General features: G+C 36.5%; 1 protein-coding gene across 7 annotated transcripts in view; it reads right to left on the bottom strand.

Annotated features, from left to right (window-relative positions):
- The window catches only part of kcnh6a (potassium voltage-gated channel, subfamily H (eag-related), member 6a), a 55,564-nt gene extending 41,404 nt beyond the window's left edge, over positions 1 to 14,160 (bottom strand). For 5 of the 7 annotated variants that reach the window (XM_062050203.1, XM_062050204.1, XM_062050205.1 and 2 more), the window contains exons 1-3: positions 13,684 to 14,160; positions 4,443 to 4,673; positions 2,147 to 2,296 (exon numbers count right to left, since the gene is read on the bottom strand). In XM_062050203.1, coding sequence (XP_061906187.1) covers positions 2,147 to 2,296; positions 4,443 to 4,673; positions 13,684 to 13,759 — 457 coding nt within the window. In that variant the 5' untranslated portion in view covers positions 13,760 to 14,160. Of the gene's footprint in view, positions 1 to 2,146; positions 2,297 to 4,442; positions 4,674 to 7,129; positions 7,181 to 7,429; positions 7,667 to 13,683 lie in introns of those variants that run through there. The other 2 variants (XM_062050210.1, XM_062050206.1) reach the window with 2 other exon arrangements.
- Positions 14,161 to 14,993: the final 833 nt, after the last annotated feature.

The following is a 14,993-nucleotide window of genomic DNA, read 5'->3' as shown; positions in this document are numbered from 1 at the left end:
CGGCTTAAAACTCACCTTTTTACCGCGGATGACTTTTAATTTATGTTTTCATTGTGAGTCTTAAATGTTTAGTTTTGATTCCTTTGTGTGTCTCAGTCTCTGTTTCTTGTTTTTTTTTTTTGTTTCTCCACTCGGGCTGCGCCCCGGGCTGATGTAACAGTTGTTTGGGGGGCGCAAAATAAATGAAAATAACATAACATAACATAACATAACATAACATAACATAACTTAACATAACATAACATAACATAACATAACATAACATAACAAGAAACAAGCAGGAAATGACGGTGCAAAAAAATTGAAAAACCATGATACAAGATGAGGCAGAGAAGATAAGCGACAAAAACAAGACAAAAGTAAGAAGACAAAGAGGATAAGAAACTTAAGTATAGAGACAAGGAAGAACACACATAGGAAAACATGGGACAAAAAAACTAGAAAAAAACAGTGACAGTAAGATGAAACACAGTAGGTTAGCAACACAAATAAGACAACAGTAAAAAGAAGAAGAGGATAAGAAACAAGCAGAAAGACAAGAAATGACACAAAATCAACAAAATTCTAACAAAAAGCGAGAGAAAAATTACAAAAAGTTATTAAAAAAAAAAGTGGATTAATACAAGAAATAAAACCAAAATGGCCAACATCTTGTGCATTTCCGAGCATGCCTTCTTGAGACTTATTTGTAGGTCGACCAATGCTGGAGATGTTGCTATGTCAAATAGGGTCTGATTCCCAAATGAGTGCAAAAAAAACGCAACAACCATGAAAACATTCAGTCAAACCTGTCTGTAGCGGTCACAGAAATGTCCCTCGCATAAAAAAGCAGTAGGATCAAACTTGTCTACAGCGGCCATCTGTATGATGTGGCCACTTATTTTGCATCCTGGAATTGTTGTTTTATTCTGAAAAACTGCCACTAATATCAAAATGTTCTGCAATGATGCATGATGTTGATGGATGTACTTTTAACTGTGTGAATGCTTCAAAGCATTCACACATATGGTTTTCTACACCAAAATTCATGTATTTATTCTTCTACTTCTTCTCCAGATTTTGGCGTGCTCTGCCTTCCACATTTCTCACCCTTCCAACTTCAAACTGTTCAGCCTATTCGGGAATCGCGATCTTTTTCTTGACAAATTCAAAAAATTCCCAGATTTCTCAGAATTCCAGGTTTTCCGGGACATTTTTCCCATTCAAAATGAATTGTCCATTTTTCAAACTTCCACCATTTTCACATTTTTCAACCGATTCAAACCATTCCACCTTCAACATATCCCACCATCCTGGAAATTCAAACTATAATTTTTCTAAGTTAAAAAAAATTCCATGAATTCCCAGAAATCTTTTTTTTTCAAACCCTTTTTTAACCCTTTTTTCAACCCACTTCAACCGTTCCGCCGTCAAAACATTCCTCTTAATCAGGACATGAAAAATTCCCGGTTTTCCCCAAATTCCAGGAATTCCCTAATACCATTTCTCAATTAAAAATGTTAATACTTCAACATTACTCGACTGATTTGAAAAAAAATTCCAACACCAACCGTTCAACTTATTTAGATCATTCAAATTTTTTAGCATTTTCAAAAAAATACCGCTTTTCCCAAAATTTCCAGGAAGTTCCCATTAAAATGAATGGGACATTTTTCCAAGTTGCACAATTCCCACATTTTTCAACCTATTCAAACCATTCCAACATTAACACATTCCACTCATCCTGGACAATCAAACTAAATCTCTCCCAAGTTCCAAACCAAATTCCGTTCTTCCTGGAAATTCAAACTCTTCAACATTCAAACCATTGCAACATTCAAACTATTCTTACATTCAGACTACATTCTGTCAGCATTTCAGTTGAACTTCAGCACTGGAGCATTCACACGCAATTCCTTCAGGAATTGCTTCATCTAGTTGTTATTATTGAATTGTTTACTCTTGTTGGGATACAAAACAAATTGTTTTCTTGTTATGAATTACTTTCTTTCATGATACTTAAGTTTATTCATTTTATAAATAACAGCAATTATTGATGGCCACCTGTCTATGGTGATGTGCCCCTTGATTGGCCAGTACAGACAGGTTTGACTATACTCTAAAAAGTACACTAAAAGTATTGTAAAAGTACACTAAAAGTACTCACAGTACACCCATCCTTGGCTGACTCTTTGTCTCAGGCCCGACTTCTTGAGCGTCGGGTCGACAAGCTCCTGGAAGTCCAAGATGAACATGATGACCACACTTTCCTCGTTCTTGACGGGGACGATGTCCACCATGCAGGGTCTGCACGTGCCTGAGGACACAAAATAACGAGAACGTCTGAGCGCAGACCTCCACCAAGGCGAAAGGAAGAAGGTACAGCAGATGCTTGGAGGAGGTAACAGTTGATCTGCAGTCCAAACCTTCCAGAACTTAGCTACTCTGTGCCGAAACTCTTATCAGGTCTTCCCGCTGCAACAGGGTGTTCTAAAAATAGACCCAAAGACGGTCCGGGACTCGATGACATTTTGGGTCTGAAGAGTTGATGCGCTGGTCTCCGTGACAACAGCACACGTGCAGTGACAAAATGTGCAGATAAGGTCGTCCTGGCCGTGAAATAATTGGACGCCGTATTGTGGTGAAGTGATGTTTTGTTGGATGCTTTGATGGAGATTTATGTGTGTTGTTTCAGGAGTTGCTGCTATGAGGAGAACAATCTGCCCACCTGCTCTCACTGCCAACAACAATGGCAGCTTTTTATTTATGTTAGAGGGAAATTATTAGAGTGAAAACTACACATGTCACTGTGGCCTGTTACTACAACTACCCTGTATCTATCTATCTATCTATCTAGCTATCTATTTATTTATGGCTTTATTTTAAATCAATGTCACATATTTTTCTTGATTTGCAACTCTATGCAGCTTATTGCAAGTGTTACATGTAACTACCTTACTGTATATCCTTTTCATACTTATGGTCTATTAAGTATGTCTGTATATAATAATGATTTATGTATTCCTGTTTTATTTAATTGTTTTTAACTTTTTTTCTTTAATTTCCAAATGTTTAATTTGGGGTAAAAAAAAGAAAAAAACTCACAAAATGCATTATTATTATTATTATTATTATTAATATTACCACACTTTTTTAATTAAGTTTTTTCTTTCAAAACAAAAACAAAAAAATCAGAAAAAATTCAACAAATATTTTTTAGTTTGATGCCATTTGGATTCCGATTTTTTTTTAAACTCCATCTCTATGTCTGTATAAAATATTGATCTATTTATCACTGCCCAAATAGTATTTTATATATTTTTTTTTTTACTGTTTTTGTTTCCAGAGTTTTATGTTTGGAGTTAAAAAAAAAAACTCACAAAATACTGTATATTATTAGTAGTACTTTTATTAATATTACAGTTTCTTTTGTTGCCCTTTTTTCTGCTTTCAAGACAAGAAAAAAAAACAAAAAAAAAAACAATATTTTTGTTTGATGCTATTTAATTTCCACGTCTTTTCAAAATTAAATGTCTATTATATGTATGAATATTTAAAATGTATCTACGTATCCATGTCCAAATTTTATTTATGTATTTTTTTATTAGTTTTAATTTTCACATTTTTTGTTTGGGGTAAGACAAATAAACCCAAATAGAATGTATTATTATTAATATAACTATATAGACAACATTTGAAAAATGAAGAACAAATATTTTTGTTTGATGCCCTTTTAATTCCAAGTCTTTTCAAAATTCGATGTCCATTGTATGTCTGTATATCTTATATGCATCAATTGTACAAAATGTATTTTATTTAATTAATTTGTATTTTTGTTAAATGATATACATGCACCTGGGGATAGGTTGATTGGCAACACTAAATTGGCCCTAGTGTGTAAATGTGAGTGTGAATGTTGTCTGTCTATCTGTGTTGGCCCTGTGATGAGGTGGCGACTTGTCCAGGGTGTACCCCGCCTTCCGCCCGAATGCAGCTGAGATAGGCTCCAGCACCCCCCGCGACCCCAAAAGAGACAAGCGGTAGAAAATGGATGGATGGATATATATTTTTGTCTGGGGTGAAAAGAAAAAAATCACTAAATGTATTAATAATTGATTTTTTATTATTAAATAGACAAAAAAATCAGAAAAATGATGACCAAATATTTTAGTTTGATGCCATTTTAATTCCAAACAATGGCTTTTCTAATCTTTTCTAATTTGTATATTATTTAACTATTTTGATGACATTTTAGACATTGTCGCTCTGCATAATTCAAAGAAAACCACCTGAATTTTTACGATAGCAATATTTGTGTTTTGGCTTAAATTTGCATAATTTTGCACAGATTTGTTGTTAAAAAATTATGAGAAAGGAGCTATTAATGAGTAGGTGATGATGATGTAATACAAACGTAATATATGCAAAATATTACATATGATTCTGTGCCGTGTTTGTAGTACCTTCCTTGGCGTAGTAGAGGATCTCCACCTTGCGCTCCTCCGAGCCCAGCAGGGCCTGGGCCAGCTGGGACAGGGCGCTTTTCATGGTTCCGGGACCCACCAAGAACTGGCAGGTGCAAGGCTGCTGCATGATCTCGGCACGAGTGAAGCCGAACATCTGGCAGAAGCCTTCGTTGCAGAAGATGATGCCGCAGTTCTTCATCTGAGCATTGGCGATCAAGAACTTGCGATCTGGAAGACACCGTTGTCGCAATGTCACTCATATTTTAACATTTCATATACAGTATATGTATTTATATATACAGTCGTGGATAAATTTAAGGTTGTCCTAAAGAATTTGGAGGTAATCCTCATTTTCATTGTCCCATTTACTCTCTGTAAAGCACCAGTTCCATTGGCAGCAAAACAGGCCCAGAGCATAATACTACCACCACCATGCTTGACGGTAGGAATGGTGTTCCTGGGATTAAAGGCCTCATCTTTTCTCCTCCAAACATATTGCTGGGTATTGTGGCAAAACAGCTCAATTTTTGCTTCATCTGACATCACATGGACAAAGATAAGACCTTCTGGAGTAAAGTTCTGTGGTCACAATACCCAGCAATATGTTTGGAGGAGAAAAGGTGAGGCCTTTAACCTCTTAAGGCCCAAACTGTTTGTTTACATGCTTTTTTTTATTTCTATTTGCTATTTGGGCTTATTGGACCCTAATTAGAATAAAAACTAAGAATCATCTTTTGATATGATGTACTTAGTCCATAAGTACACAAACGTGTACTTCATGTTTAGTGACATGCTAATTCTTATTTTTACACTTTTTTTTCCAAATTCCATTGTATATTATACTCTTCTGACACCACCAGATGGCACTGTAAGTATCCACATAAGCGGCCATAAGACCCCAATTTAGTAGTGTACACAATTTTGGAAATAAGAGCTAAAAGGTGCTGTCCACGCATGTGGCCACTAAACCTTTATTAATCCCAGGAACACCATGCCTACCGTCAAGCATGAAAGTATTGGAAACTCAAGACAGCCATGACATTATGTTCTTTACAAGTGTATGTAAACTTTTGACCACAAATGTATATGTATTATATATATATATATATATATATATATATATATATATATATATATATATATATATATATATATATATATATATATATATATATATATATATATATATATATATATATATATATATATATATATATATATATATATATATATGTGTATATATTGTCGAGGTTTCTGTAGTTTATTCGTCATACAGTGCTCAATACCGGGGTAGAGCGGAATATACGTTAGGTCAGGAAAAAACACATAAAATCCCCTGAAGAGCAGGGAAACCTGCAAAACAGGCTTGTAGGGATGAAATAGCCTCTGTGTTTTTTTCAGACTCAACGTATATGTATGTATGTATGTATGTATATGTATATATTTATATATATATATATATATATATATATATATATATATATATATATATATATATATATATATATATATATATATATATATATATATATATATATATATATATATATATATATATATATATATATATATATATATATATATATATATATATATATATACATACACACAGTATATATTAGGGGTGACAGCGTGTTTTTTCCCATTGAAATTTGTGCACCAATGAAACCAAGGAATGTGAAATTGTGATTGCAAATTGAAGAAATCTTTCAGCTGAGTACAATCGTTACACTAAATAACACTAATTTAAAAAAAAATTGTTATTTAATATTCATGTGTCCCACTACAAACAAACGATCACATTTACGATTTATTACGTTATGGTTTCATGTGAAGATGTAAAAAAACTAAGTGCATGCAAAGCATGCTGGGAATGCTTTCTGTTTCACAGCAAATAAAACATGCCATAATAAATCGTACATTTATCTTTTTTAGTGCGAAATATGTATATTAAAAGACAAAACTACAAAATGATGGCGTTAATTTGTGTCACTTCACGTACGATTCTAAAAATATGCAAGAATAGAATAAAAAAGAGCAGCCAAGAGAATTTTCATAACTTAAAAGGGTTTTTATTATGATTTCTGTACTAAAAAAATATATTGCGAGAATTTATCTAGTTTAGAATCTTTTCTGAAACGAGTCGTCACCCAAAGAATCAGAATCAAATTGAAGTCATCATAAGATTCACGTCCCTAGTGTATATTGGTCCTTTTGAGTCTTAATCTTCATTATAAAGACTTATAAAATGTCTTAGTTACAAAAACACTACAAAGTTAAAACTGTTCATACAAAATAAAGGCTGAAACGATTACTGGAGATAACAATAGGCCATTTAATCTTTAACTTACTGCTAAATTCACTAGCTACCTGATGTTTTTGTTTGCCTCTAAATTTAACCCACCATTTTGTGTGTATACAATACCTTAATATGTATATTGATGTGGGGAAAAAAAACAATATTAGTTTGGTTTTGAAAGACATTTGCAGCTAGTTTGCTAAGCTAAACTAAGCTTGGCTAGGCTAAGCTAGGCTAGGTACAAGCTTGACTCGTTATTGTTGCAGTGGCTACTGCTACAACCTACATAATTTCTTATATTCAAAACACTTCTTCACTAACCAAACTAGCTAATGTACAAAAATGTTGACAATTTTCAAGTTAACGGAGGAAAAAATGAGCAAACCCTGCTTTAGCATTTGCTAGCTGTAGCTCCCGAGCTTTTTCATTAGCTTCACACAATACCTCGTTTTTCTTAAAAGAAGACTCTAACTGTATGTATATATATATATATATATATATATATATATATATATATATATATATATATATATATATATATATATATATATATATATATATATATATATATATATATATATATATATATATATATATATATATATAAAACTTTGTATTCTTTCTAATGTTATTTCCACTCAGTCACAACAGTACACATAGACAGGTAGTACAAGGTTTTTCTTACTTTCTTCTTAGTGGGTAACAAAGTGCTAATATTAGAACACTCGTCCTCATAAATGCAGCATTCTGTTGTGTTTGTTAAGCAGGGTCAATCACATGGAGTGGAAGTAATGAAGTCCACCTTTCCATGGCGCTAATGTTATTAGCGTCACAATCCCTCCTGAGAGGCTGAAGAGCAGCTGGCAGACTTCCGCTTCAGGGAGCCTCTGTTTTGGAAATGAGAAGTTTGTGAACGAATCGAGTCTTCTGAACAGCTCTTTTATGACACTGACGAGAACCCATTTCGAGCTGTGAGCCATTTGTTTGGGAGCCGTTTAAAAAAAAAATGTTATGCACATAACATTTAAGGTTGGTTATATATAGCTATCTGCAGCTATAGTGTATGCAATTGCCCACGCGACTCACAAATGAGTCATACGTAAAGTAAACTTAGCAGCGTTTGGATGCACTTTTTTATTTAAAAATATATATATATGTAAACACAGACACGCACACACATTTTATTTAGATTCACTTTTATGCTTCATATGCAAAGTAAACTTAGCAGCGTTTAGATTCACTTATATATATATATATATATATATATATATATATATATATATATATATATATATATATATATATATATATATATATATATATATATATATATATACTTCATATATATATATTTATATATATATATATATATATATATATAAATATATATATATATATATATATATACATTTATATATAGTCGAGGTTACTGTGGTTTATCCGTTATTCAGTGCTCAATACCGGGGTAGAGCGGAATATATTTTAGGTCAGAAAAAAACACAGAGGCTATTTCATCCCTGTTTCACAGGTTTCCCCTGAAGAGCAGGGAAACCTGACATTTCCCTGCTCTTCAGGGGATTTTATATAGAGCAGGGAAACCTGGGAAACAGGCTATTTCATCCATACAAGCCTGTTTCGCAGGTGTCCCTGCTCTTCAGGGGATTTTATATAGCGCAGGGAAACCTGCGAAACAGGCTATTTTATCCCTACAAGACTGTTTTGCAGGTTTCCCTGCTCTTCAGGGGATTGTACTTGTTTTAGGGTCCCCTGCTCTTCAGGGGATTTTATATATAACATAAAATCCCATGAAGAGCAGGGAAACCTGCGAAACAGGCTTGTAGGGATAAAATACCCTCTGTGTTTTTTCCTGACCTAACGTATATACAGCATATTAATATACCTGCACACATTTTTTATTGTATTTTTAAAAAATTGTATTTATTTTTTTCCGTCATGTTTTACATTTTTGTTTCAGAGATCTGATATGCAGTACGCACACCAGGCAGGCTAGCACAGTTTTGTACTCCCATTGATATTATCTCCTCATTTTTATTCATGCTTTTCGTATCCATGTTGATTATTATTATTGGCTTGTGGGAAAATGTTGCTGCAAAGTGAGGCCAAAAAATATCGCCAAAGAAAAGATGGATGTTTTTGATATGCCCCTAATGGACGTCGTGAGCAGACGCCAGCCCTCGCTGTGCCTTTCATCATCGCTCCTCTCCTCCATGGAAGTCGTGATGGTAGTCACTTGGCGGTTGCTAGGCAGCGCGTGTGCACACACCTGCTCCACGTGCATATGCACCTGAGGATGTACAATACAAGCAGGCCGAGGCAAAGCGAGCATTACTACTTAAGTGGCGCTCAGCTGGCAGTTACAACTTAATAGTGGAGATGTGACGTTCGTGAACTAATCAAGTCTTTTGAACGGCTCTTTTAAGTGCGCGTTGAGATTCGAATTGCAGTGTCGAGTCCTTTGTTTTGCAGCCGCTTTTTAATGCACATGCAAATATAGCATCACCCGACTGGCAAATGGACTAGAAAATTAGTTAAAAAAGACATAAATGTATTTGGATTCCCTTTTTTATAATCATTTTTGCTTTTAAATGTTTTATTAATTTATTTGTATCCACTTTTCTGGTTCATTGTTCTGATATGTAAAGTAATTCAAGCGTACACACACCAAGTAGGGTAGTACTGTACAATTTTGCATTCACATTTTTATTACACCTATTTTTTTAGTCTAGTTTTATTCATACTTTTTAAATACATTTTGTTCTTACTCACTGTTTGTGTATTTTTTCTGTATTGGTAAACAAAGTTTGTTCGGTGAGGGAAAAAAAATAAAAAATTATGTCACAGTCAAAGCATGTGGATATGATATCACCTTAACAAATGTTTACCATGAAAACAAAACAAAAATAAAATTACCGTAAATTCTGGACTATAAGCCGCTACTTTTTTTCTGCGTTTTGAACTCTGCGGCTTATAAAAACGATGCGGCTAATTCATGGATTTTTCTTCGCTGACAGCAATAAGGCAAATAGTTTAAAAAAATCAAGGTGTGTTATTGTTTGTGCTATGGCGCCATCTTTTGGATGAGTTTGCTCACTGCAGGTGCTACAGCGCCCTTCTGTTTAGACTGAGCGTTCAATCGGAAGCACAAGTTCCGTTCCGTCTTCTAGCCATCCATAGCGTTTTTACTCGTCTGGATTTTCCTTTATCACTCCAAGTAACGTTTATATGGTTTTACAATACAACTAAAACAATTATTTCTTACTAAACCGTTGTTAGAATAATTATGTATATATTATCACACAACTCTTATGCTTAAGGGCCGTTGCTATAGTTATTATCAATTGTGCTGAAGTTGTTATTTTTTATATCTGTGCAAAGCCAGTCTCGTATCAGTGTTTGTTTCCAGAATCGGCCTGATGACTGCCAAGGCCGAACATCGAGTGCCGTGACGCAGACAGAGCAGAGACAGGGCGATACCACGAGTATCAACACATTTGCATTTCATTAATAGTCATATATTGTGTCTAACTGGAGCTGTCGAGATTACCCTCCTTCCCTCAGCGACAGCTTCAGTGATGTAACCAGGGACCTCCCAAATAAATAGAGGAAGCACGTGGGCTGGACTTTAGAGCGTAGTTTGGATCTGTAACTACAGTACAGCCCAAATAACGTCTCTCCTCAATTGAGCAAAATTTAACTCTGTCTCTGCATGATTCCTTGCTTCTCGTCTGTTTAATAGATGTCATCAGTGTTTGAACCTGACAACCGTCCCATGTGTGAGATGTGTAGGAGTGTTTTTATGCATATATGTATGTGCTATCGTACTGTAATTAAGCTATCATCATTGGCATTAGCTAATAAATGTCTGTGTTAGTGTTATTAACTTACAATGGCTTTCTTTTTGTATTGTTTCAGTTTTTTAAATTCACCACAAGGTCACTGGGAAGTTATTGAGTCTGTTTAGCTGATTGGAGAGCTAGCTTTCGCAGCTAGTGGGTCCATGACGATGACGTCTGTTTTGTTTGATCAGCCGTTTCACTGCCCTGTTACAGACACCATTTGGTAGTGATGGGCAAGCTACTTGGAAAATGTAGTAACTTACATTACTCTGGATTAAATGCAGCTATGCTACAGGGGAAGGTATCCCGGAGAATTGTAGCACGCTCTATTAAAGCTACATTTAACGGCATTTCTATCTATGGGCCCACATGTGTAATACCAATGTTAATGCAACTGAGAGTGTACAAATGGACCCAATAAGCGTCCATTACTACTAACTATCTGTCATTTAGCTGGGGACACCCTACTACTACCTCTAGGGGTCCCTGCACCCCACTGTGTGTATTTATTGAGTTTGCCTTTTCTTTGGCCCACCCCTATAATGTTATTAATTTTCTCTGTCTACAATAAACAAACAGCTATATCTATATCTTGACAAAAAACAACAACAATGACTTGTGTGTTGTTTGGGAACTGTTGGTAATGATTATGTGCAGTAAAACTTTTCATGAAATCAACTCACGTCAATGTGTGTTCCTAAATTTGCGTTCCACATCTTAGATGAAAAGAGTAGTTATGATTTTGGTTTAAATGCCTAAAAACTAAGGTTTTGGGGCATTGTTTTCTCAAAATACGCATACATTTGTCTAAATATGGCCAAGGACATGTATTATTTTGGGTTTCCTGGACATCATCTTCATTACAAAAAGAAAAACCTAATCTACGGGAGAGAATACCGCTGCCAATTCAAACTATGGTATTTTTTTGTTTGAGGGGTCAGCTTGAAGCGTCCCTCTGTCTCCGGCTCCTTCGTCGTCTTGTGACACGAGTGTGTGACTTTTGTGATTTTGCTTCCTGGTTTCCTGCATTTAATCTTAATCATTAAGGGAAACATTTAATCTAACTCCTCTGCCATTTTCAAGTACGTTTTTTCTTCTTCTCTTGAGTCGTCAGCTTGAAGCGTCCCTCTGTCTCTGACTCCCTCGTCGTCATGTGACATGAGTGCGTGACCGTTATGATTTTGCGCACTAGTCTCAATGACCCGCCTTATCTTGCCTCTGATTGGCCAGTCCGTAATATTTCGCCCTAACCTTAGCCAACTGTGACTCAGCATACGAACACCAACCAATCATCATGGATGTTCTCATTCATCCAGGTCATTGTATTTTCTCCATAGTTTTTTAGGCCCTGGATTTGCAGTCTTTTTTCTCTCTTTGTAGCTTTGATGTAAGCTACCAAGCTACATTAGTCTAACAGTAGTGAAGCTACAGGAATCGCTACTCGTTCAAAAAGTAGTGAAGCTACCACCAAGCTACTGGGAAATGTAGTTAAGCTGCTTGTTACTGCCCATCACTGCCATTTGGAAACAATTAAGGTATGTAAACAAACATTTACAGAATCTTTCTGTGTACATTTTTCACAATGTATATACACTATATTGCCAAAAGCATTTGGCCACCCATCCAAATTATCAGAATCAGGTGTCCTAATCACTTTCTGCACAGTCAGTTGCTACAGAGCTCCAAACGTCATGTGAACTTCCAGTTAGCCCACGTACAGTACGCAGAGAGCTTCATAGAATGGGTTTCCATGGCCGAGCAGCTGCATCTAAGGCATACATCACCTAGTCCAATGCAAAGCGTGGGATGCAGTGGTGTAAAGCATGTTGCCACTGGACTCTGGAGCAGTGGAGACACCTTCTCTGGAGTGATGAAACACGCTTTTCCATCTGGCAATCTGATGGACCAGTCTGGGTTTGGAGGTTGCCAGGAGAACGCTACATTACGGACTGCATTGTGAGGAATTATGGTGTGGGGTTGTTTTTCAGGAGTTGGGCTAGGCCCCTCAGTTCCAGTGAAAGGAACTTTGAATGCTCCAGGATACCAAAACATTTTGGACAATTCCATGCTCCCAACCTTGTGGGAACAGTTTGGAGCGGGCCCCTTCCTCTTCCAACATGACTGTGCACCAGTGCACAAAGCAAGGTCCATAAAGACATGGATGACAGAGTCTGGTGTGGATGAACTTGACTGGCCTGCACAGAGTCCTGACCTGAACCCGATAGAACACCTTTGGGATGAATTAGAACGGAGACTGAGAGCCAGGCCTTCTCCACCAACATCAGTGTGTGACCTCACCAATGCACTTTTGGGAAGAATGGTGGAAAATTCCTATAAACACACTCCGCAACCTTGTGGACAGCCTTCCCAGGAGAGTTGAAGCTGTAATAGCTGCAAAAAGTGGACCGACATCATGTTGAACCCTATGGGTTAGGAATGGGATGGCACTTCAAGTTCATATGTGAGTCAAGGCAGGTGGCCAAATACTTTGCGGCTAATTTATGAAATTATATTTTTTCTTCTCAAATTTAGTGGGTGTGGCTTATACACCGGTGCGTTCTATCTATACCCAATATGTCAGAATATTTCCCACCAATAGAGCAATAGTTGTGTGAATGTTAATTACTCCGTTCCACGCAATAATAATGAGTCAGTCTAAAGAGCCATAAATCCTGTTCCTCAGCGCTTTCATGCGCAAAACAAAGCTCAAAAACGGCGTTTTGTTCTTGCGTCCTAAGACCTCCAAAATAACTGACCTTTTCTGCCAAAGCGAGCCGCGACAATGTCAAGACGTCCCTCTTTTTCCGTGCTGCTACCCAACTTTCAGCCACCAGGGGGCATCGTTTCATATAGCCGTGGCGTTTTCGGCAATTCCACGGAATAGCGGTGTCATTTCTCAACGGATTCATGTGCGTTCAAAAACAAAACGAGCATCTCGTTATTGTCAGGTGTGCTATTGCTTTTCTCAGTCCGAACTCTTAGTGGCGCGAAACTTTTTCCGCGTGGAAAAACAACATTAAAACGCATTTAGGTCACGTGAACGCTTGAAAAAAAGACAACAATAACAAATATGTGTACTTACTCTGCTCGTCAAATTTCCTGATGATGGTGTCCAGGTAAGTGTTCTGGAGGGCGACGTGACCGCGTCTCACAGGCATCTTGACCACGACGCATCAACCTCTCCGGGAACGTAAAAGGAGCGATGATGAGAAGCGCCAAATTTAAAGTCTTAAGAGGAGAGCGATGAGAAGAGATGAGAGGAGAGGACAAAGCAGCTGATGAGGGATGCTGCCTGCCGGGAGGATGATGGGGATGAAGGCTGGTTGCCAGGGTGACAGAGGATGCATAAATAACACTGGTAATGAAAAAAACCACACACACAAGGGTGAAGTTCGCGCCACATGAGCTGCGATTCAAAAGAAAGATGCTTAAGTGTCAGAAAACTACACTTTTTAGAGATTAGCTTCACGACGGCGACATTCTGCATCCATATGTCCCAAAAAAGTGCTGAGAAGACGCTCCTCGCAGCCACAAATTGCTTCCATCCACTCCCCCCACTTACCTCCTGTACCGCCGCTTGACTGGAGCCACCGCGTCAAGTCGGCCGCAACACAGCATGGCGGAAATAGCTGTCTGTTTGCCTTTCAAAGTAAAAGCCGCTCACAAATCATTGCAATGAGTTTGCCATAGTCTGTTAGCAACATGTTGATGTTCTAGTACAAAATGTGCTTGAGGAAAGTGTAAATACTAGGGGTGTGGGAAAAAAATCGATTCGAATGACTGGGGTAGTATTAATTCTCATTTTTCAAAAATCTATTTTATTTTATTTATTTTAATTTTATTTTTTTTATATTTTTTTTAAAATCAATCCAACAAAACAATACACAGCAATACCATAACAATGCAATCCAATTCCAAAACCAAACCCGACCCAGCAACACTCAGAACTGCAATAAACAGAGCAATTGAGAGGAGACACAAACACGACACAGAACAAACCAAAAGTAGTGAAACAAAAATGATTATCTTCAACAACAGTATCAATATTAGTTACAATTTCAACATAGCAGTGATTAAAAATCCCTCATTGACATTATCATTAGACATTTATAAAAAAAATTAAAAAAGAACAATAGTGTCACAGTGGCTTACACTTGCATCGCATCTCATAAGCTTGACAACACACTGTGTCCGATATTTTCACAAAGATAAAATAAGTCATATTTTTGGTTAATTTAATAGTTAAAACAAATTGACATTATTGCAATCAGTTGATAAAACATTGTCCTTTACAATTATAAAAGCTTTTTACAACAATCTACTACTCTGCTTGCATGTCAGCAGACTGGGGTAGATCCTGCTGAAATCCTATGTATTGAATGAATAGAGAAT

This window comes from Entelurus aequoreus, linkage group LG06, assembly GCF_033978785.1.
Source record: "Entelurus aequoreus isolate RoL-2023_Sb linkage group LG06, RoL_Eaeq_v1.1, whole genome shotgun sequence".
NCBI lineage: Eukaryota > Metazoa > Chordata > Actinopteri > Syngnathiformes > Syngnathidae > Entelurus > Entelurus aequoreus.
Note: the sequence above shows the minus strand (reverse complement) of the source record. Positions and strands in the feature narration are given on the sequence as shown.